The 25,536-nt window shown below is 40.3% G+C and overlaps 1 protein-coding gene across 1 annotated transcript in view; it reads left to right on the top strand.

The window, feature by feature from the left end:
* LOC100703643 (cytoplasmic phosphatidylinositol transfer protein 1) overlaps positions 1-25,536 on the top strand; it is a 69,912-nt gene that overhangs the window by 34,383 nt on the left and 9,993 nt on the right. Inside the window, exons 2-4 of the mRNA XM_005457756.4 lie at positions 17,586-17,734; positions 23,143-23,231; positions 24,514-24,521. Coding sequence (XP_005457813.1) covers positions 17,586-17,734; positions 23,143-23,231; positions 24,514-24,521 — 246 coding nt within the window. The remainder of the gene's footprint in view (positions 1-17,585; positions 17,735-23,142; positions 23,232-24,513; positions 24,522-25,536) is intronic.

Raw genomic sequence — 25,536 nt, 5'->3', positions numbered from 1 at the left:
TTGCAGGCACATCATGTTCTCACAAGAAATTATACTTAAGCAAAATAAAAGTTATCAAAGTAAGTAAATGTAAAAATCTCTTAACAGAGGATAAAGAGCTGATCCAGTATTCCACGACCAGGATGAAAACCGCATCCTGTATCCCAGGTTCAACTAACGGACAGACTCTCCTCTCCAGCACCTTGGCGTAGACTTTCCCAGGGAGGCTGAGGAGTGTGATTCCCCTGTAGTGGGAACACACCCTCCAGTCCCCTTTCTTAAAGACGGGAACCACCAACCCGGTCTGCCAATCCAGGGGTACTGCCCCTGATCTCCACGCAACATTGTAGAGGCGTGTCAACCGAGACAGCCGTACAACATCCAGAGCCTTCAGGAACTCAGTGCCTCAGTGATCTCGCCCCCAGAGACTCCAGAGGCTGTTTGGCCTGTCTGTACCTATCAGCTTTCTCCGGAGTCCCATGGATTAACCAAGCCCGGTAGGACTTCTTCAGCTTGTTGGCTCCCCTCACCTCTGGTGGCCACCAGTTGGCTCGGGGATTACCACCACGACAGGCACCAACTACCTTGCGGCCGCAGCTCAGTGCAACGGCTTCGGCAATGGAGATGCTGAACATGGTCCATTCAGACTCAGTGTCCCCAGTCTCCCTCGGAATGCTGTTGAGGTTCTGCCGGAGGTGTGAGTCCTCTGCTAGGCCTCTGCTGGGGCCTCTGCTAGGCATTCCCAGCACACCCTCACTGTATGTTTAGGCGCACCAGGTCTGTTCATCGTCTTCCCCCGCGTCCTGATCCAACTCACCACCAGGTGGTGATCAGTTGACATCTCAGCCCCTCTCTTTACCTGAAACATATGGCCTCAGGTCTGGTGATACAACTACAAAATCGATCACCAACCTGTTGCTTAGAGTGTCCTGGTGCCACGTGCACTTATGGACACTCTTATGTTCGAACATGGTGTTCGCTATGATAGAGGTATGTGATACCCCGACCCGGAGGCAAAGGGAACAAACCCTCTCGTCCACTGGGAGAAACCCCAACATACCAGCAGCAAGCTGAGGGGATACCAAGATACCCACCCCAGCCCGCCGCCTCTCACCAGGAGCAACTCAGTCTGGAGTTGTCCAGCCCCTCTCCAGGATGCTGGTTCCAGAGCCCAAGCCATGCGTTGAAGTGAGCCCAACTATATCTAGCTGGTACCTCTCAACCTCACATAACTCAGGCTCCTTCCCCACCAGAGAGTCTTGGTAGCTGGGATCAGTCCACCAGGAAAATGGGTTTCAGGACTTCAGAGCTGAGCTGAGGAAGTAAAGTGCAGACTGAGACGGAGCAATGAGGACGCTGGCTGAGAGGCTACAGGTGGTCAGAGACAGATGTGGAGATGATAAACTCTGACTGTTCTAATATTACATTAATTATTTAAAATATTTTCTTACGTTTTTGGATACAGCTATGAGACTTGAGTTTGAAATGTTGGCAATCAGCTGTTCAATCTGTTTCACAATGAGTACTCTGTTTTTATATTTATTTCATATACTTTATTTAAGTTCAACTTATGCCACACATTATCCAGAACTCATTTTTAACTGTTCATACTGTTCTTCTTCTGTAATAATTATTTATATTTATGTATATTATTTAATTATTTATATATAAGACCACTCTCAAAGACCACTGTTAGCTTTTGTTGTTGAACTGGTTTGTTCCATTTTCCTAGGAAGCCCTGAATTGTGTCACACATTTGGATGCTTTGACTCCAGTGATACTCAACTCTCTTTAACACTGGATGAAGATGAGGCCTACCATGCAGACTTTAAAATTGGTTTTCGTATTTGGGAGAGTTGTTGCAGGAGCATTCCTGTATGTGAAGGTGAGCCCGTATCAGTGTCCTCAGAGTCCAGCTGGTTAACAGTCATTATAATGTACATTGCACTCTGATTTGATCATCCTTGGTTGTTTGGCAGTAGGCAATTTCACGTCATTCTCCCCTTCTCTTGTCTCTTTTTTTAACACAAAAAAGACCTCAATGTCAGATTACAACTATCTACTATGAGGTAGATGCAAAAATTCTAATATATCATAAAAACCAAGAAAAAATATATCAATAAAGTTGAATGACTTGCACATCTGTGAGGATACCAGTTTGTCTTTCTTATTTGTTTTGTCACTTGATTAAATTACTGTGTTTTATATATTCAGTAAATATCTAACAGATATTTACATTTCGTTCCTTCCAGTAATTGCAGTATTTCCACAAAAATTACAATCCATGGTGAGGCATCCTTCCATCAGTCTGTACATCCAAAATTCATAAGAATCGCTACTCCTTCTAGAATATTGGCCAGACTTTAGTAAAGCTAGATTAATTTCTCATGAATAAGACTGTTTTCCACTGGGCTGGCAAGTAGGTAGGCAGTGTGGATTCCCAAGTTTGTGAATGTGGTAACTCGAGAGCAAGGCAATGTAGGATTTTGAAATTGATACCATACGTGCATCTCCTTTGAGGGTGAATGGCACCACTGGTGGCTGCCAGTATCTTTTTTTTAATGGTAATCTGCAATTTCTCACTAAATATTTACCATTACTAATGATAAATGCTTGGTCTTGCAAGAACCAAAAATAATCTTAAATGGTAAATAATCTGTATTTGTATAGCGCTTTATTTAGTCCCTAAGGACCCCAAAGCACTTTAGATGTTGAGTCATCCACCCATTCACACACAGGTGATGGCAAGCTACATTGTAGCCACAGCCGCCCTGACAAAGGCGAGGCTGCCGGACACTGGCGCTGCTGGGCCCTCTGACCACCACCAGTAGGCAACGGGTGAAGTGTCTTGCCCAAGGACACAACGACCGAGACTGTCCGAGCCGGGGCTCGAACCGGCAACTGCCAACTCTTGAGCCACGATCTTAACCTTCCTTTTGCGATCAAAAAATGATGTACTGTAATAACAGAACTCACAGGAACTTTCAAGATAATCTGAAATATAGAATGAAATATAAACTGCTTCACTCCTCCACTTCTTAAACTTCTTTTGCAGAACCTGATATAAACATTAAGAAGTTTTGCATTACCTTACTGCTTCATTTTTCACTGAACATCAAAAAAATTATTTAGAAAAGTGGGCTTCTAATACTTCTTTCAATAACTTCTTTACTATTCCTGCAGAATATCTACATGTCTGTAGACCTCACCCTCAAAAGTCCTGGGAGATCAAGGAAGGTTGAGCACAGCAACAATAATTTAGCACAACAACACAATTACATTCTTCCCCTTTCCATACAAGGGTAGAAATATAGCAGTACAACAACAAAAAAAACAATACAATAGTGTTTGGCATGCTAGCAGGACTGCACTGTATCAAAGGAAACACATGAGACTGACACACAAGGATACAAACACTGAAGACCTTGTGGGTGTTAGCAGCAACAGCACTGCACATTCATGTTTTCATTAGAACATCTGTGTGAAAGTAAAGTGTTTGTTTCTAAATTTGTCTTTGTTACACTTTTTCCCACAGTATAGAGGTATGTGATGTACAGTGCAAAGGGTTGGGCTGCATGTAATGTTTCTGTGTGTGAGAGAGAGAGGGACTGATCAGGGCAGGTTTAACAAGTTTGAAGCCTTCAGGGAAGTTAATCTGATACCCAGTAGCATTGCAACACATTGAAACTTGCCCTTATAAATTAATTGGGCAACAGGTAGACTGCAAAAATGGGTGTTTAAATATCTTCCCTGTTTTGTCAGTTATGTAGAGTAAAATCTTCTCTCTCCACTTGTCCTGACATCCCAACATAGTGTGAAATAACCTCAGGAGAAGTCCCTGTCTTCATGATAGGGAATACCTTTTATGCTTGTACCAAGAACAAGAAACTTTTTTAATTACAGATTGGGAAGGTGAACTCAAATAACAAAAAGAGCCTCGGTATGCTGAACCTGCATCAAAGTACAGGTTCCTGGTACTTTTCCTGGAAAAGAAAACAAACAAAAATATATGTAAACTTAAATTTAGGGTTTTGTTAGTGCAGCTTGGCTCTTGGCATGTTAATATTTTGACTCATTTTGGACTTTTTAGTAATTGAAACATGACACAATGAACAGGTTTTGTAGTGCTCACTGTGGAGTCCTTGTCATTATTACTGTTACTGTGTGTATATGTTTTTGCTACAATATTTATTCAAACGAAATGTAAATCTTCACTGTATTCAGTAGTGGTCGCACAGGAAACTCCTTGACTAATTAATAATTATAACAATTAGTCAAATGTTGTTCAAGTAAAGTTGTTTCTAATGTTCCCAGTATGACACGCTAACAAAGGCTGTTTTTGTTCTTGTTTTTTTTTAGGCACAGCTACATGGTTAAACAATGACGAAAGATACCTGTTTGGCACAGGTATTGTTGCCTAGCCAGTAAGTTTAGTTGGTTGGCTGATATCCAGTGTCTTTTTCCAGCCTAAGAGTGTTGGTCTTTATTTTACTAGGTTCATTTGGGCACATTTGACTTCACTTTTATTTATTTGTTTTTTTACATGCCATAAACTAAGAAAGTATCCAATGCTTTTTGAAACTGAACTCCCCAAACTGCTATTTTTATAACAAGATAACAAAACAACCTAACAATATGCTTTTTTTGCTCATTTTTTCCAATCATTCTCTACCTCACCACTGCTGTGAGTTTACCGAGCTCTCTCCATGCATAATGAATGAGATGGGTTTTCCCCAAACAATCTGAAATTCAAGTTGTACCAAAACACTCCAGACTGAAACAGAAGCGACAAAAGGCTTGTGTAACAATAAGGTGCTTGCCAAAAAAAGAAATGACTTCTCCAAGAAAACCACCTGGTTGTTGCTCAAAGCTTAGTTGGAGGTGAACAGAGTGATGGATTTAAACTGACTGTGAATATTGTTTTATTGCTGGTAAATTGGTCTTGAGCATCTATAGCGACAAAATGAAATCAATCAAAAATCAGTTTAGCAGCTAATGCGTGTCACACCCAAGGCTGAACAGTTCTTTGTTTTTCTCAGTAAAATCCACCTTAATTTGTTCCTTTTTAAATTGCTCTTACGTGAGTAGACTTAAACATGTTCAGAACGTTTGAGTCTCTCAACCTGTGTTTACCTCTAGTACTTAATGATGAAATAGATTTAATCCAGTAGAAGCATTTGCCAGTGAACAAAAATTGTGGAACATTGCTACTTTCAGCTGTGCCCTTATTCACAAGAGGTCACCACAGCAGGTAGTGCCACATGTTTGATTTGGCAGATTTATACAACAGACGCCCTTCCTGACTTCCCCTGCAGGGATTTCTGGGTCCTCCTGGGATTGAATCAGGCAGGCAAATGTGTAGACCTCTATACGAAAAAAACAGTATGTTTCCTGGTGCATTTATTCAAGCGGTTTAGTGTCAGTTTGTGTAATTCAACTAAATTTGGACTGTTGGTAGATGGTTACTAGGCAACATGACAACATTATAATATATTATTCATAATAAAACTTTTGTGGATATAAATTAGATATTGTTGTGAAATTAAAATGATACAATGCAGTGTTGCGGGTGCATAAAAGCTGCAAATGAATCATTTTTGCCTGTTGGTAGGTAGCTGCCAAACAGCATGATGACATCATAATAACTGATATAGATAAGAACCTTCAGGGATGTACCTCTAATAAACAGTAATAAAATGAACCACATCAACAATTTAAATGGCCAATCGTCACTTGTTTTTGGCACAGCCAAAGCATTGCTACTAAATATGGAGTAGAGAAACATACTTTAACTGTTTCAGGTGGATACTTGATATTTTGTGGATGGTTTGACACAATCCAGTCCCCTCATCAAACATGGAAATCTGTTAGATTAGATCCACTGTCAGACCGAACGTAAGAACTTTTACAGAGCTGTCTGAAATCTCTGACTCTATTAGTAGCACTCTGTTACATTAGCAAATCAGCATTTCCAATATGAAATTAAAATAAAGTGCTCAGCACACAGCAAACAGTGATGGCATTTCCCGGCTAAATGGGAGGATTGGCTCATTTGAATTGCCCCAAAAGTATTGCTGTGATTGATGCCATTGTGTTATTCATAAACTATAAAGCCAAATTTTTGATCGTGACACATATTGGTGATTCACTACCACTTCACAGTTGTGTTTTTACAGCCTTAATAATCCCTGGACTGTAGTAACACTTGCAAACACAGTTGTATGTTAGATGATATCCCACACATATGTCAATTAACAGGACTAACATAGGGGTGAAGGCATATTACTAAAGATGACTTAAACCACTTAGAAAGGTACACATAAACATCAAACATTTGTCATTGCTGTTTTATCCACGTATTGGTCATCCTTTTGAAAGCATTGTGACTGCACTGCAGTCTCTGCCAGCACAGTGACTGCAGTACCGTCGAGGTCAAATGTGTTACCGATTCAGAGGTATTATCAAAAGTGTTATTACACGGTCTGAAGTGAGGCGCTGTGTTCAACCATGCTTATGCTGTGAGACAGAGGGGGAGGAAAAATAGCATCAGAGGATGGAAATGGCAAAGCAACATAAAGGAGTGTCAGCAGAGGAAAAGTTGAAGGAGAAACTGATACACATCGAGGAGGGTATGAATGCAGAAAGGAACAGGAGTAAAAGGGAGGGCAAGAAACAGCTGCCCTCAATCAAGGCTTGTTATGTAATGTCTCACAATCTGTCAGCTTCCCAAACATCTTTCTTCAGCTGCTCTTACATTTTTTTTTAAATCTCCCATCCATGCTCATCATCTCTACTTTTTAAGGACACTCTTACAGTCCTCTCTCCTGTTTCATGCCTGGATATCAGCACATTATTCTCATCAGCCACTCAATGTGCTGCCAGGCAGGGGGTAAAGATGATGCATAGCGGAGTGATCCATAGTGAGTGATCTTGATGTTATGTAATCTTTGGTTCAGTGACCTCAGACGCTGCAGAGTTGGAGAAAGAGGAGAAGCTAAAGAGTTAGAGAGGAGGGGGGAAAAGATGGTATAGAGGGGAAGCACGACGGGAGAGTGCTCTCTCCCACCTGCAGCAATCAGTATTAATAAATTTCACCTCACCACACACCTTTGACATAGTTTATGCAACACACTCTTGTTCACAGCAGGAGCTGTAAGAAGACTTGTTTTTCAGGTGTGCTGTTTCCACTGCAAAATTCACCCAGTGGTGCTTGTTTTATGAACTACAAATTAAAATTTATAATTCTGCAATCTGCTGAGATCAACTGTGGACGACTGTGAAAAAAATAAAAGCTGGTTATATAAAAATACTCTGCTCACATTGCTTTCTGTTTAAAATTTCTATCATTGCTTGTTTATTCTCCCCCCAAAGGGAGGGAGTATGTAGTCGGTTTGTTTGTTTGTTAGCAGTGTAGCCTCCAGAGTTTTCAAGATGTCATTTTCAAATTTTGTGCGATGACAGAAACCAATAACAGCCCGAGCTGATTTAATTTTGTTTGAAAGGGTCAAGGTCGAGCTCAAGGCCACATCAAATGTGAAAATCTGTAAAAAATGTTGTATTATCTACAATCTTTTATGGATCATCTTCAAACTTACAGCATACTACGCATCAGGGAGCGTGACCTTGGTTGGCTAATAGTTTGATTTTGACCTTCATTGTGAGCGCCCAAGGTCAAAGTTGAACTTGGAAAAAAGAATTTCAAGAAACCATATCGAGTAATGTGTCATATGAAAGGGAATGGAGAGAGCTGTAAAACACACGTTTAATTTTTTCAATATGATGCCCTAGAACCTCACAGTGATGCCATAAAATGTTTATACTCACACACTGCATGAATATATCTTAAAATCTCACATTTTTACAGCTTATAGAAGCCAAGATTTCAGTCAATTCCCCTCAAATCATATGGGTTAATATAAAAAAATACACTGTTTTGGTATGTAATGCTTCAAGGCCAAAGGTCATGGTTGCATGAAAATGCTTTTGTTTCCACTGGATTACATTATTCAATATATCAGTCAATGGGGGGATATAAACACTTTTTTTAGCTCTTTAAAACATTTTTTAATGAAGCATTATGACTTCACAATGACACAAAAAGCTTAATATACTGCACTAGATTTGCTGTATTAACGCTGACATCAGCACAAATGATCTATGAAAACAATGCAGATGTCATTATTGGGGATTTCCAAAAATCATGCTGATGTCAGCAGGTTGTAAAAAAATAAACGCCCTAAAACATCAACGTTTTACAATAGCGGAGTGTATATTTGGATTAGTATGAGCTTCGTAATTACTTCAAACTTAATTCTGCTCACTCTGTATTTTTATAGATCAGTGCAAGAAGTATACATACTAACAATATACTTATACAATATACTATAATACTATAATATGCGTTTTTTTGCCAGCATTTTAAAAATCAGTTTGATTCACAGCCAAAAGTGAGAAAAATGTCTTTAAAGTGCTTAGACATCTTCTCTCAGCCTTCCTTTTATTAACGGATCCATGATAGTAACATACCATGTTTAGTTCCATTAATTTATTAATACATTTAAAGGGCATAAATCATAATCCATGCATGAAACCTCCTGTATTCCCTGCAGAAAGGGCCCTGACACCAGCTTCTCTTGCTCTGTCACTCTAATTTTCTCTCAGCGGCTGCACTGCCCGAGTGCTCGAGTGAGGCTATCACACTGGGAAAGGCAGCTGTCCCCGTGTGCAGCACAGAATTCATTAGTGTTGAGCTACTGTAACAGTTTGCCTCAGTGAGCCAGCTGCCACCCTTTGCATCCTCCCACACTGCCTGTGTCACCTCTGTGGAGAGTGAATTCATCAAACCTTTGCAGGGAGTTTAAGCTCACCTTCACATTTTGCTGAATCAGCACCAGAGAAGAAAATACAGTCACTCATATGCACTTACTCTCGACAGCATGCCCACGTTTGTGCTGAAACGGCAGAATGTGTGCCAGTGTCTGTGTGTGTGTGTTCTCGTACATCAGCAGTTACAGCTTTAGAGCTGTAAGAAATTTTACAAACCGAGGAAATGTTGGAGTAGAGAGATGCTGTTTAGGCTGTTAGAAAGTATTCATCTTAGATGTATAGGATTAGTGTTTTATAACACAGGTATGATTTGCCCAGTGATTTGAATAAGGCAGAATAAGCTGACTTAAAGTTAAAGCAATTACTGAAAGCCAGTTCAGGACAGGTTTGGATTATTAGTTTTCTAATTTAGTTTAGTTGAAGTTTAGTTGAGTCTAAGGTGTCAGGTTGAGTCAAAGTGCAATTTGAATAAAGCAACTGTTTAAAATTATATATCGGGTCCCAGCGTGGATAAAACTGAGTAGGGTTCAAACCTCCCACTGCCTTTGCACACTTCCTCTATCGGTTCTCTTTTTGGGAATCTGCCTCAAGTGGTCATTCGAGGAACTGCAGTTTAATTTTTTTAGACTTGTAGGATTTGCTGCTTAATAAGAATTAGCTGAACTTGTTTTATGCCCGAACCTGCCTCCGTTATTTCTCTCTTGCCTATTTTCAAATTGAGAAAAAAACCTGATGCCAGGAATATTTTCTGTAAGCTCTAAACAGGATTTTTTAGGCCATCTTTTTCATCGGTTGTGCGTTACATGTAAGCTAGTAAGCTGTCATTCTCTTCAATAGTAATAGATTTTTTGTGATTTTGTTTTATTGCTGTGAAATTGTCCATTTTAAAAATTTTCCGCTGCTTTGTTTCTAACTATGCTAGCAGAAAGATTGTTTGTTTGCTTTTTTTAGTTTTCAGCAGCGTCTTTCTCTTTCTCCTTCTCCTTCTGTTTTCAGCATGCTTCTGTCTCTACACTGATTGGACGTGAGCGAGACCGTCTTAGTAACGTCTACTGCAGATTCACCATGCATTTATCCTGTTTGTATCACTCTTTAAGGCACAGGTCTTATATGGAACTCCCACACCTCTGAAACAGCTCTGCCCTGGAGCCAAATATCCTTTATGACAGAATATGAGCACAGGCAGCTCCACAGCAGTCCTCCTGATAGTATTTTTAATGGAGTTCTTTGATCTGATGTATGATATTTAGGAGTTCTGCATTTGCTCTGATGCTAGCTCGCAGCATGATCAAAATTATTGAAACCGTGTGCAATGAACTTGTTGCCTTTTAATGACAAGGATATGGTCTACGAACACGTACAGTCAGTTGCCATCTTCACTGCAAATAAATAAACAAGAAAACCAGATCTTCTAGGAGAAAAATTGCATCACAACCATGATGGAGAATGCAACAAAACAAGTTGGAAAACAGCTGAAACTGTGAGACAGGAGACGTATAACTGGATGCAAAGCACAAGAGAAAAGAGGTCATCAAAATAAAACAGCAACTACCTAACAGTGAGACCAGGACTAAGACTTATGAGCTTGACACATAGACAGACAAAATACTGAGACAAGACAAGAAAGGGTCAACCTAAGGATTTACAAACACAGCTAAAGGAATGAAACCAGAACACTAAAGGAATAAGAAACAAGGCATGTAAACACGAAGAAATAACAGAGAGATAAATATAACCAATACAGAACCATAAAACAAAGATACAAAACCAGAAAAACCCTTAAACATCCCCAAAACTTAAAACCCTGGATGCAAGACCCAGGTACCATGACGGTATAAGGACATGACTACTGACATTCCAGCACAGCCAGAACCTCACAGATCTGAAACAGAAATTCCCCCACAAATAGGACAAAAAGTAATTTAACTACACAATGACATAGGCACATGGCAATTTTGCTTTTATGTAACCAGAATACAACCAGGTGGTCATCAAGTGAGTCACTCTCCTACTGCAAAGAGACTCATCACAGACGAGTTTTACTCAACAATGTAGACTGACTGACTGCAACATGCCAGGTTGCAAGGTAATTGCCCGTGCAGTTGCTTTGCCATGAAAAATGGCTGTCCAGAGAATGCAGGCTGTTGCACGCTCCGCCTCTGGGTGACCAGTTGCAATGAGTCACTAACAGCGAAAAGTGCTGCAGTCGTCCGACAACCACAGATTTGTCCTGGTCGCACAGAGGTTGCTGGTGTGACCATTAAGAGGAGAGGACGTGACCTCAGGGAAGAGCTGTTGTTTTTAAAAATGTATTTATTCACAGCGCTGAAAGCATTTGTGGTCCAAGTTCGAATATATTTGTTAGGCATGGTTTGATAAATTAGCAGCAGCGTTTGCCAGAATCATTAAATACATCTCCATGTACATTTTGAAAATGTTTTTCTTGGCCGGTGTTTGTGTGCTGACAGAGGGTGTTTATATCTGCATGTGCCCTCTGATGCTATAATAATTCATCCACCATATGTGCAGATGAGATAGAACAATATGGATGGATTTCACAAGTAGATAGTTTAAAGCTTTTCATACCACAGCTGTAAGAATTGAAATGATAATTTTCTATAAATATATAAAATCTGGCTTTATTGATCAGCTTAGATGAGTTTACAAAAAGCAAATCCACTTCTTTGGCATGTGTCCAGATACACACATGCACACCCAGAAACGGACATAAAAATTAAAGCTATTTATCTCGACAGGAGCGCAGTCATTTATCCAAGAATACTGAGCGCTGTGAGCAGCAATTACTCTGTCAGTGGTTGAATTTTAATTACATTTTAGCACTGTGCCCGGTATTGTCTCATGTGTGTAAGTGTAATTGTGTCTGTGTGTGTCCTTATCTTACAGTAGCACACTGTAGCACAATGACCACAGTTCCCCAACACCTGCTGTTGCGTTAGAGCGGGGAGCCAAAAAACCAGAGAGAGACACACACAGAGTGTGATCACAGTAAAAGGCTTAATGCTTTCATCTTAAAATGAATATACTCTGTCTTTTAAATGCATGACCACAGACAGCCAGCCAAAGACTGGAAAGAAGATGAAACAGCTGGCCTCGCTCTGTCCGAAGGTAGCAAAATCCACCTATCAGTATTTCTAAAGCTTAAACTTCTTAAGGAAAAAGAAGCCCAAAAAGTCAAATTTTTGCTTTAGAGTTCTTTAATCTCTCCCGCCTACTGCAGCCCTCTTCTTCCTCAACTCTATTCTTTTGATATGTACAATAAGGCACCATTCGTTCTGCACTTTTACTGTAATTTTGTTCCATTTTCTTGGGTCACGCTGGCCAAAAAAAAGAGAAATTTTGCCACCAGCACCAGGAGCAGCTCCATGAGTAATCACGGTCCACTACTTTAATTTCAAGTTTTCCATTACTTGAGTGCCAAAGGTGACTGAACTCTATGTGGCTTTTACCAGGTAATGGGCTAAGAGCAAAGTTTGGAGGTGAGCAAGAATAGGAGTTCAGAAAGTAAAAGGTTGGATTTTAGTGTATAGGTGGAGACGAGGTAAAGAGGAATGAGACAGGAGGAGGTGTAAATAGGAGAAGAAGGCAGATAAATCAAAGGGCACATGGGAAAAGAAAGTGCACCTCCGCTGAAGAGAGCTCATATTTTTCCTTGCTGTCACCCTTGATCCTGCCCAGAGGCTCTAGAGGGAGAAAGAGAGAGATAAAAAGAGATTATTCATGGCCACTCTAACCAAGGCAAGGGCCACTTCTCCCTTCCAGTCATTAGAGCGAGATTTCCAAAGACAACAATGAAAAGCAGCCCCTCATTCATCAGCTGCAGCTTTCAGGTAACCAGCAGACGGGGAGCCGGATACAATGCCTGGCAGGGAGCACAATGGCCGGGCTGTTTACACAACATGTCCAAACCCAAATTAGTCAAAGAGGGAAACAGAAAACATGGTGCTTAATGGTAATACACTGCTGCTAGTCATCAGTATGATGGGAGGGATGTTCAGAGGTCCTCTTGAGTGGGCACTCTGCCTTGATGTTTTTCATCCAGCGCAGAGATTTATGTCAGCTCTTCAACCATCTCTCATGTTTCAGCTACAAAAGGAATATTTTGATATGTACAACAATCTCCTTTATCCTTCTTTAGCTGCCTCAGTGTCGGAATTCTGGATTTCATGTCATGGACTGGACAAAAGAATCTCTCAGGTTTTCTTTGTATTTTAAATGAATGACACACTTTTGTAAAGTGGTTATCGTAGGTTGATTTGGTCATGAAATATGTTCGGCATATGATGGCATGTTTTTAAATTAAAATGAGTCCAAAAGCAGCCAGTGTCCAAAGAAAAACCTTTTGAGAAAGCCTGGAAAACTACTGTACAGGCCCACTTAATCAAAAATTACAAGAAAGTCTGACTGCTTAGAAGCAAAATATGAAGAAGTGAGGAGTGAGTAAAGACTTCTGCAGTAATACAGGGAGTGCAGAATTATTAGGCAAGTTGTATTTTTGAGGAATAATTTTATTATTGAACAACAACCATGTTCTCAATGAACCCAAAAAACTCATTAATATTAAAGCTGAATGTTTTTGGAAGTAGTTTTTAGTTTGTTTTTAGTTTTAGCTATTTTAGGGGGATATCTGTGTGTGCAGGTGACTATTACTGTGCATAATTATTAGGCAACTTAACAAAAAACAAATATACCCATTTCAATTATTTATTTTTACCAGTGAAACCAATATAACATCTCCACATTCACAAATATACATTTCTGACATTCAAAAACAAAACAAAAACAAATCAGTGACCAATATAGCCACCTTTCTTTGCAAGGACACTCAAAAGCCTGCCATCCATGGATTCTGTCAGTGTTTTGATCTGTTCACCATCAACATTGCGTGCAGCAGCAACCACAGCCTCCCAGACACTGTTCAGAGAGGTGTACTGTTTTCCCTCCTTGTAAATCTCACATTTGATGATGGACCACAGGTTCTCAATGGGGTTCAGATCAGGTGAACAAGGAGGCCATGTCATTAGTTTTTCTTCTTTTATACCCTTTCTTGCCAGCCACGCTGTGGAGTACTTGGACGCGTGTGATGGAGCATTGTCCTGCATGAAAATCATGCAGACTTCTTCCTGTACCACTGCTTGAAGAAGGTGTCTTCCAGAAACTGGCAGTAGGACTGGGAGTTGAGCTTGACTCCCAGTCATCTTTGATGATACCAGCCCAAACCAGTACTCCACCTCCACCTTGCTGGCGTCTGAGTCGGACTGGAGCTCTCTGCCCTTTACCAATCCAGCCACGGGCCCATCCATCTGGCCCATCAAGACTCACTCTCATTTCATCAGTCCATAAAACCTTAGAAAAATCAGTCTTGAGATATTTCTTGGCCCAGTCTTGACGTTTCAGCTTGTGTGTCTTGTTCAGTGGTGGTCGTCTTTCAGCCTTTCTTACCTTGGCCATGTCTCTGAGTATTGCACACCTTGTGCTTTTGGGCACTCCAGTGATGTTGCAGCTCTGAAATATGGCCAAACTGGTGGCAAGTGGCATCTTGGCAGCTGCACGCTTGACTTTTCTCAGTTCATGGGCAGTTATTTTGCGCCTTGGTTTTTCCACACGCTTCTTGCGACCCTGTTGACTATTTTGAATGAAACGCTTGATTGTTCGATGATCACGCTTCAGAAGCTTTGCAATTTTAAGACTGCTGCATCCCTCTGCAAGATATCTCACTATTTTTGACTTTTCTGAGCCTGTCAAGTCCTTCTTTTGACCCATTTTGCCAAAGGAAAGGAAGTTGCCTAATAATTATGCATACCTGATATAGGGTGTTGATGTCATTAGACCACACCCCTTCTCATTACAGAGATGCACATCACCTAATATGCTTAATTGGTAGTAGGCTTTCGAGCCTATACAGCTTGGAGTAAGACAACATGCATGAAGAGGATGATGTGGACAAAATACTCATTTGCCTAATAATTCTGCACTCCCTGTATATCTGTTGATCCAGTTGTTTAAACTTGCATTAAACGACTTTGAGACAACACAAAGAGACAACACAGCATTCTGTTATATCACATTAATGATGTCTTAGCCAACTAAGACATCTTATTTACACATTTAGTTACATTACTGCTAAATGTAAGTGTTTGATCTCTTTTTAAATCATGGGGAAAATATGTGCCCTTTCAGCTGCTGACTGCTCCACTGAGCTCAACATTAGCAGGCTGTACAGATGAAACAATTAGATAACAGACAAGGAAAAGCTCCGTGAAGAACTTAACTCTCTGTGGGTTCATTACTCGAAGCAGTCAGCTTTAACCAGTAAGACTTTTTTTTATGAATCACTTTATTCCGTGTTGTTTTATGCACAAATTTTGACAGATTTACTTAAACGTGAGGACCCAAAAACAGGATGCAGGAGTCAAGATAATAAATCTAAAAAAACAGTTGTTTGATGTCAGCGGAAAAGTGCACAGCGGGTGAAGACAAGAGGATAAACAGACCGTAACTAGGACCCGGAAATTACACATTGACAAACACAGATGAGGAAACAAAGGAGGCATTATGAGAAACTGGACATATTGAGTTCCTGGAAAAAATACAACGCAAAAATTTCTCCAGAAAAGTAGAAGCTTTGCATTCATAGTAGAATTTGTGGCTCAGTGCTGCAGCCGACATGTTTTAAAAGGCACAATTTTAATTGTGGAAGTAAATTTTTCCCATTTGGGGTTTGTGTTGCACTTTTTCACAGTTTCACTACAGCTTGGACAGTTTCTGTAGACAAGCCTGTCGCTTCCATACAAACTACAGGCAACTGCAGCAATCTGCGAGTGAAATATGCATGGGAATTCATGTGGAATACACATTTTTCACTAGGGACAGGTTATCCTTGCTATTTTTGCATATCCACTATATGGACTTCAACATACTTATAGGTTAAACTGCACTATTTTGACGCAGGCAACTTTTTTTTTTGTAATGTTGATATATAGACTGTATGATAATAAAAGTCTATCTATCTCTGTGGGTTTCTAGGGGGAAATGGGGGTCATTAACTGGTCTCTAGGCCTGTGTAACTGGAGCTTTAGCAGTAGTTTTCCTGGTAATCTTCATCCATCTCCAGCAACCACTTACAACATGTTGGTGAGCTTTAATTTTTCCCTTACGACCAGCGTTTGCCAGATGGTCAAGGATCTGTGTCTAAACCTGTGTAAACAGGACCTTTTTCACTTGATCTTAAATTGTCACCATGATTGTCCCGTACAAAGTGGCTGTCAAGTTAATGTCACATGGTAAGCGGTCACATATCTGCAAAATCTCACTGTATACGCCTGTCTTCTCCTTGTCTACACTAGCACCCTTGTGTGCGCTCCCTGTTTAGTTCTCTGGACTTTTGGCTTTCAGTTAGTTTTCCTGGTGAGACTCTTTTTTTGGACTTTGACATCAATCTGAGCAAAAGGTTCATTTTCAGTTACTCAGCCTGCTCTTGATGCCCTTTGTCCTGCAAAACATGACACCAAAACTCAAATGCCTGATGAAATCCAAAGTCCAAGTAACTCTCCTGTTTTTTTCTCTCAGCAACAATCCAAAATCCCACAATATAAGTTAGCACATACGATGAAAAGAAGCAACAAATATTCATATCTCTTAAACTAGAACCAGCTCGTTCTTTGCCTCTTTTGATGTGCTGATTACTAAATCAGCTGCAAGAAGAGCTCAAAATGTGGGCAGGCTCGTGTGTTTGTGTGTGACTAAAAACAGGTTCCCCATCTATTATGCCTGGTCTCTTACTGTGTCATTGCAGTGGAAAAACTATGCCAGACTCCAACAGCTGTGCTGTCAGAAACTCACAGCCATCCACATTTCAGCTGGGAATTCTCTGTCACAGCTCATTGCTCTCCTCTGATGGAAAAATTTGGCATTGTGATATAAGAAGTTTACTGGTATACATGAGCTCTGTTTTTTTTTCCACTACACTATCACATTTCACTCCACTCCACTCCTTGCTTTATGTGGCTGGATGTAGAGTCACAAGTCAACAGCCCAGACGATCCTATTTTCCATTAGCTTAACACAGCTATCCTTGGTTGGAGCAGAGTGTGTGTGTGGGTGGATGTTTGTGGGTGTGTATAGAGTCCTGCATGAGCCCTTGGCATTCCATCAGCGCAACATAAGTCACCATCAGGGCAGTATCAGTTTCCCCAGCGCGTAAATAGTCCCATGAGCAGTTAGAAATTCTCGCTCCTGTGCTCGTCGTTTTCCAAATGTATGGAAAATAGTTGCCGTGTGACACCCCCCACCCAGCCCGTCAAGGTGGCCAAAAGTGACACTGGCCCAAGTGGGTCAGTGAGTGATGAGTGAAGGATTGTGTGTGCTGACTGATGTGTCACAAGAGACCATGGGATGGGGTCGTGTAACTGTCTGTTGCCACTGTTACTATTGTTGTGCCGCTTGGTCCTGACCTGACACCAGGCCTTTATCACTGTGCTGCAGACAGCTCCTAATCCAGCTGCTTTCTTTTGCTATGGTGACTGCCCCCAGGTGTCAGGAGCGTGCAGGTGCTGTAATCCTGGTATTTTCTCTCCCACATTTATTTTTATGGCTTCTATAAAATCAGACGGTTGGGTCAGTTCCTGGACTTTCACCAAGAAGATTTTGTTTCCGTTAACTTTGGCCGCCTCAGCATGCTAATTCAGATGTGTAAAATGTTAATTGCCTCCCTATATTTGAGAAAGTTTCCTTTATGTTTTTGGTCTTCTTTTGTGTTTCAGTACCGGATCGGCCAGCTGTATATGATCAGCAAACACAGTCATGAACAGAGTGAACGTGGAGAAGGTGTGGAGGTGGTGCAGAATGAGCCTTATGAGGACCCAGAGCACGGATCGGGCCAGTTCACAGAGAAACGGATCTACCTTAACAAGTGAGTCTCCTTTCCCACCTACAGTGGGCTTGAAAAAACAAATAAATAAAAAAGTATTTGGACTATAAACCACTGAGCAAACGTCTAAATCACTTTCATAAGGGGTTCTAACTTAAGCTTTATGTTACTTAAACATCCAACATATCGACTGATGAACCACAGCATGCTGTGTACACTCTTATTTTGTTGCACATATCTATACACCTTTGCACAAACCTATATACTAACATATATACTGTCAAATTCCATGTATATATGTAAAGTATATAGCTTATATACTGTGTATACTATGTATTTATTTCATAATTTTTTCCAAAGGCTTTGCACTGAGCACCATTGTAAAAATAAATATAAATACACTATACATGTAGTTATTGTCTGTGTCATGTTGCTATTATCTGTGTTGTCTATTCTATTAATGCTTTGAGAGCGAAGAAAAAAATAGAGCCCAGTTCCTTGTATGTGTACGCATTCTTTGACAATAAAAGGCGATTCTGACTGTCTAGCACTTTCTCTGACACTAATAATTCTCAGCATTGAAGCAGTTTCCATGTATTAAGCTGCTGCTGCTTAGTTGTTACGTGATTTGACAAGTTAAAGACAAGCTGACTTATTTGCCTCTGCATAGCTGTCACTGAACTCATTCTCTCAGCGCGTTAACACACGATTAGCCACTGGTGACATGTCTAATGATCTGCTCTGTTGAAATTAAAAGCTAAATAGAAGTGGTTACAAATGAGTCAAATATCAGATATAATAAAATACAGAGAGCGATGCTAATTGTTGCTTCTGCGTTTCAGGAATGAAAAAAGTGAAAAGTATAATTAACCGTACCTTTTCTCTTCAGGCCCATTTTCTGGCTCAATCCTTTGTTCCTGTGTTTTGTTGAACTTGATAAGCGTGAAATTGAGGATCTGATTTTCTGTTATGTAAATTAAAATTGAATTTGTTGCTGTGTGAGTACTGTGGTGTATCTAGTTAAAAATGCTGGCCACTCTCTGAGTTGACTTATTCAAGTTAAAATAAAGGACTATATACAGACAGAGTAGATTAGATGCTTTGATTTTATCATTGCAATGTCTCATATTGATGTATCATATAATTACAACGATTCATGGTCGAAAATAAGTGTACTGTGTATAAAAGTAATCTGCTGCCTATACATTCATAGAGGCCTCAAATGCTCTTTTATCTTAGCTGTTTTTTGTGCATTAATCACCGATTATACCCAGGGCCGTAATTCAGTTAACTCAAGGCCAGTCACATAGTGCAGACTCACTGTAACCTGCTCAGTGAGGTCTAGGCCAAAGACTTGGCAGCAGCACACATACATCAATATAGCCAACTTCTTTTAAAGTATTGGAGTTCAAACTATACATTTCATTAGTGTGAACAAAGAACAGGGTGATCTGTAGTGCACGGGAGCTGGGATGAATTTGGAGATACTGACAACTAAACCGTGGATGACATTTTTTTGTACAGGATAATAACAGTGAACTCAGTCATCAAACTAATTAAATTTACTAAGTTGACAGAAACAATGAACAAAAAGAAAACAGCCTAATTTGAGGCTTTGGTTACATTTGTAAGCATAGACTGTATATTAACAATGTACTCCTTTTGAGTCAGAAGTGACCTTGTTGTCAATGTATGGGTGAGTCTGACAGATACCAATACCTCTACCAGTACTAAAGAGTGCTGGTCCAGTTAACCACATAGCAAGCAACATTATTTGCCAGATACATAAGAAGGGGTTAAAGTGGGATTTTGCACGTGGATAAATCCCAAGGAGCATTGTGGGGAAAAAATCACTTGGAAACACATCAAATAACAACTTGTGAGCTGAAAACTACAGAGTTTAACTTGAGCTAGCACACACACTGATACAAATTGCACAGAACTGTTGGCATCTTTGTCATATTGTTTGAAAACATTGGATTTGAAATTATATGTCGCTTAAAAAAATACTCTGTATAATCTATTTATGTTCAGTCCACTTCTATAGCACTAGCTAGATGCTAGCTCAAAGTAATGGGACAACAACTTTACTGACATGTGCATCATGAATGCCTGACAAAGGGTGTGTGGAGGTCGTAAAGAAGCCCTCTCAATGCCGTCAGCTAAAAGCAATGCCAGCTACATGACTTGAATAATGAACTCACTCATGAGTCTTTCTATCAGAAAAAAACATTTTCACAGAAGTCTATGGAGTCCTGTGAAAAACTAAAGTAAGTAAACCCTATGGTTCAGTAGCTTTTTAAACCACCTTCAGTAAGCAATAACTTTAGAGACTTAATCAGTCTCTTACATCATCATGTAGGGAATTTAGTCCTCTCCTCTTTACATCGTTCCTTCAGTTCATTTAGCTTCATAGAGATTTTATATGCCCAACTCTCTTGAAGTCTTGCATTTCACACAAAACATTTTAGTCCAGTTAAGGTCCGGACTTTAACTGGGCCATTGCAGTACCTTGAGTCTTTTTTTTTCCCAACTATTCTGTTGTAGATTTGCTGCTTTGCTTGGGATTATTTTCCTGCTGTAAGACAGGTTTAGCTGACTGTGTCATGTGAACAGACGTGTGACAAAGAGAACGTGGACTCAGATGCAGGACTCAGTAGGCTGACATAACTCAAAATCACAGCTGTATTTTATTGCTGATAAAAACGCAAATGAAACAAAAACCAAAAACAGGAACAACCTGCCAGCTAAAGATTTACACACCATGAAGGAGGACCAAACAAAGAGCAGAGGCAGACAGTATATACCAGTAGGGGATTAGGACTGAGTGGAGACACCTGGGGAACACAGCTGAATAAAATCTGGCTGACAAGACAGGGGAAGATAAACCAAACATCATGCACAGAAGAAGAGGGACTGTCAAAATAAAACAGAAACCATGTAGAACGGTCTGGAACTTGACAGGACAAACCAGGAAACCAGAGAACAGAACACTGAGACCAGACAAACACATGGGCATGACTGGTGAGACACACAGAGGCAGGAAAAACAGCAATGAACTAGAATATAAACACACTACAATACAATGTACAGAGGATAGTATACATGACCAGGGAAAATGCATGACCTTGGGGCAATTTACTGGGATGTTCACTCCTGGGAAGATTGTGGCTTGTGGTGTGTTAACACGCACCTGAATGCTTGAGAGCAACAAACTGCTTTTATGGAGGTGCTCACTTGCTGATGATCAGTAAATCAAGTGCATTTGATTAGCAGCTCCTGGCTGCTCCATACCCTCCTAAGTGAAGCAGTAAGCTTGTACTTACTTTTCTACAAGACTGGATGTGATTCTGTGAAACAGTTTTTCACTGTTTCAGATCCTTCCGGTCTGCTTAAGCCCTGATTATAATCATGAAAAAGCTCCAAAAGGCACCAACAATGCAGTATTTGAAGAGATTAAACTGGAACAATCTATTACATAAACTAGATGTCTAAATGTGTCTATCCATTAATCCATTAAAATGTAGTGAATTGTTGCGCAGGTAAAGCAATAATGTTACTTCCTGTCATTATTGTTATTATTTTAACAATTGGTATGTTTTCCTTATTGACTTCACCTATTAAAGCTCAAATTGCGTAACACCGATGTCATTTCATATAATCTTATTCTGGTAAGATAGATTCTGTGAGACAAGATTGAGCCACTCACTGCCAAAAGTCAGACTGTGAGATAAAAAGCGATCCACGCGAAGAATACCAAAGAAGACTGAGGTGGAAGTTTTTGTGCTCTGAAGTGACAAGTAAGTGGGCCTTTGGGAAATATAAAGTGTCACTGACAAGCTCAGTGAAGAGTAGGGCAGAGTGTGGTGTGCGTTTAGCCGAGTGTGATAGTGTGTGTGTGCACAGAGAGATGAGGTCAGTGTAAATGATGGATAATTTGAGCAGTCGCTGTCGGACACCGAGCGGAGCCTGCATCCCTCCACCCACAAACCACCTGTTACCATGTTATAGCTGCATTCTGTGCATGTGCGTGTGTGCGTGCATGTGTTTGTGTGTGTGTGTGTGTGTGTGTGGCTTGCAAATAAGGCAGTGTGAGGACATGTGGCTAGTCTGCTGTGTCTGGACATTCCCTTGGCTGTTTGACAGGTTATTAGAAGGGGACTGAAGGAAACTGTCTGCCTCATGTTCCCGTAGTTTATACAGAGTCTTAAGCCATTTGCAGATACACACTGCAGCCCTGAGCATTGATTGGACTTATCTAACAGAGGTGCACGTGAGAACTCAAATGTCCAGCACAGTCGCACGGGACATTAGTCAGTTGCTTTAACCTGCCTGCACCTTTTGTAAAACGTATGCATAATGTCGCATTCTGCAAACACTAATATTTTGGTGCTGTGCCTGCCTGCAGGTGAGTGGGCGTCATGTGTCCTGCCTCCTGCTGTCTCTATCTAGGCAGCTCCCTCTCCTAAAACAGAGAGTATCTCCAGTAGCAGAGCGTTTCCTGCTGCATGCCCAGTGTGAAAAAGGACAACTTTTAAAATATCCTAATCTTATTCTTCTGAAATTACCCAAAGTTTTTTAGTGACAAACCAGCTCCGTTTCCATATTCACTCACATCTAGCAGACATAGAAAAAGAAAAAGAGAAGAGGTTAGAAATGTGGGAGTTAAATAATCAGTGGTTAAGAGAGAATTTTTCTGAAAGGTACAACTTAATGATGACTTTGAGTCCAATTATGCTGCTATTTGCTGCGCTTTGATTGTCTGCTTTTCAAGGAGCAGAAATCTGGACTAAATGTGATTTGGGCTGCAGTGAACTTTTTCTGATGGCACTCAGTAATGACTGTCTGCAACCCTTCTTTTCTCTCGGCATCTATTGGCAATCAGGACTTACTGTTCCAAATGTCAAAGTCTCAAAAGTCAATCTTCTCCATTCACTGGTATTCACTGGTAAATTTGTGTATTTCTCAGATTTCTGACATGGCAATTTCCTTCCAGCTCACCAAAGCCCTGATGTTCCCTTTCCGCAGCAATCTTTTTTTTCTTCTTTTTTTTTTTTTTTGATTAGACATCCAATGAGGTGCTCGGCTACTTGGCTGTCAGCATTCAGAATCCATTTGTGCTGAGTATAGCCCTCCCTCTGTATTTCCTCTATTTGCCTTCCATGCCCTTTTCTATATCTATCACAATGAACGCTGGTGAAACTCCCATGCAGGGTACAGGGTGTAATCAACTTCCCCAAGGGACCATCATGGCTGCCCTGTATAGCCTCCATTATGACTCCACACAGCTGGATGCTTCTTGTTGCCTGTTCCGAATGATCGCCCAAAGAAGAAGAGTGGAGAAACTTTAAGAGAGGACTACCATGCTGTACACAAACTATTTGTCTAATCCGTTCTCTTTCTTCTTCTTCTTCACTTTACTAACCTATCCACTCGTCTATCTTTGACAGCAAGCTCCCCAGTTGGGCCAGAGCAGTGGTCCCCAAGATCTTCTATGTCACAGAGAAGGCTTGGAACTATTACCCGTACACTATCACAGGTAATGCTTTAATTATACGCCTTAGTCTGCTCTAAAAGAATTTAGAAGAATTGGTGCAATGATATAGAATCACTAATTTCTCAATAATTAGCATCACTGTTGTGTGGATGATACACTTAAAAATCACACTTTAATTCCGACCACAACATTAGAGCTAGGCTGATATGTTGGCATATATTTGCTAATACCAATATCGGTAATGTCATTTGTACGGCTGATAAATGAAAAATTGAAAAGTAACGAAGAGATGGGAGAAATACCATTCAACCATGTTCTGAGTGTTGATGTTGCATAGTTTGCCCACCAGAGGGCACTCTGCAACGTTCCTGTTGGCCTGTTCGGAATGGCACCAACACAAGTTAACACCTGCTGGGCGGAGCTTTGCAAATGAGAAAGTTGACAACAAATTGGCTAGTTGCCATTTCTGCAGGTCATGTACATCTTGATTTTTGTAACCTGCTGCCTTGTGCCGCCGTAGCTGCTTTAAAGACACGAGTGTACGACTGTGTCATTTTTCTTTACCACTTTAATTACAATAAAACAAGATTAATTTTAAACTTGGTTGTCATTTTTCTTAGTATTTACACATAAGTACCTACATATAGTATGAAATGATGGGGAAATCTGTTTATGTTTCATTAAGAAATTAATTCTTTTGGCCTATTTCATTGTCAAGTGTTGTTTTTTTTTCATGACCTGGTAATTTCTACAGTGTAATATCGTTCCGTTTTTACATTTCCAGAATAAATTTGGCACCAACAAGGTGTCGGTATTTATCTGTCAGATTTTTTTTCTTTGATTTATTTAAAAATATGTGCTGTAATGTGCTTTCTATCAAATGTGTAAATTAAAGCGATAGCATTAGGTTGTAAAAAAGCTTATAGCAGAGCTAGAACAGCTTTAAATGTCACACTAATACCGATAGATGGCAACCAGTAAACATCATATTGCATTTGGGATTTTTGTATGTACAGTGTGTTTATATGACAGACTAAATATGCGCTCAGCAGGACCGTGCATGTCAAAAACAATCAGTGTCACACAGATTTTTAAAAATGGGGCAATATCATAGTGAAATGGGCTCTTCTCATGTGCTTTTACTGGAAATGAAGTGCTACTGAGCTGAGGCTTAATGGTTCTTTTTTTTTTCATTGTGAACTGAAGTATTTTTTTCTTCTCTCCTCTCGTCTTATCTCTCTCACTCTCTTTCATGCCTTTGTCCCCCCCTCAAACTCCCATTCCCATCCATTATACTGATGGCCTCTGCTGATGATATGGTCAGAGTACACGGTGAGTAGTTTCGGTGTACCTGCACACAGTCACACACTCATACACACACAAAGCCACTTTGATCGACCAGCTGCCTAGAAGATCTCATGTTGTAGAGTTTAAGGGTGAGTGTTAGAAGAGGAGCAGGTTATGTTTGTTGAGCCCCAAGTCCAGCACATCTCTGACAACACCCAACACTATCAGTATGAAGGACATCAGTGCATGCTGAGCAGCATGTACTGCTAGAAGACAGTTGTAATACTTTAATATTGTGATATTTGATACTTACTGGTTGTAATGATCATCAGGGCATTTACAGCATGAGGCAATGTCCATATTAACCCAAGTCCTTCCTGTGAGTTCACAAAATACATGGGCACAAATATGCACTTTAATAATTGAAAATATCAGAAATGTGGGTACTGAGCTGGACCTGTCTCAGCTTTACTTCCTGGAACAAGAGAAATAGGGAAACAGAGAACACGTGTCCACTGCTCTAGAGTCCAGTGGCGATGGGCTTTATGCCACAGCATCCGTCGCTTTGCAGTGCACTTGGTGATGTAAGGCTTGGATGCTGCTGCTCATCCATGGAAACCCATTCCATAAAGCTCTTTGTGCACTGTTGGTGAGCTAATCTGAAGGCCACATGAAGTTTGTAGGTCTGTCGTGATTAACTCTGCAGAAGGTTGGCGACCTCTGTGGACTGTGTGCTGTGTAGAAACATGTAGTGACTGACTTTGCACAGCAACAACACCATAATGCACTTAAACTCAACACGGAAAGTAAGTCTGCTATGAAATCAACACAACAGATGACTCAAAATAGGAACAAAGAGCCAAAGCTGAAGCTTACAAGGAACATGAAAATCAAATATGACAACAAACAATAAACTTAAGAACCAAAGAACCTCAGAGTTAAATACCCAGGACCCAAAACAAGTGGCACTACACCATATAGCTCAGTTCAATTTGAAACGTTATGTTTGTTTAAGTAGTTTAACCTCTTAAGTCACACAAATCTAGTTTTTACTTATCAT

Source organism: Oreochromis niloticus, linkage group LG4 (genome assembly GCF_001858045.2).
Source record: "Oreochromis niloticus isolate F11D_XX linkage group LG4, O_niloticus_UMD_NMBU, whole genome shotgun sequence".
NCBI lineage: Eukaryota > Metazoa > Chordata > Actinopteri > Cichliformes > Cichlidae > Oreochromis > Oreochromis niloticus.
This window is presented reverse-complemented; position numbering and strand designations above follow the sequence as displayed.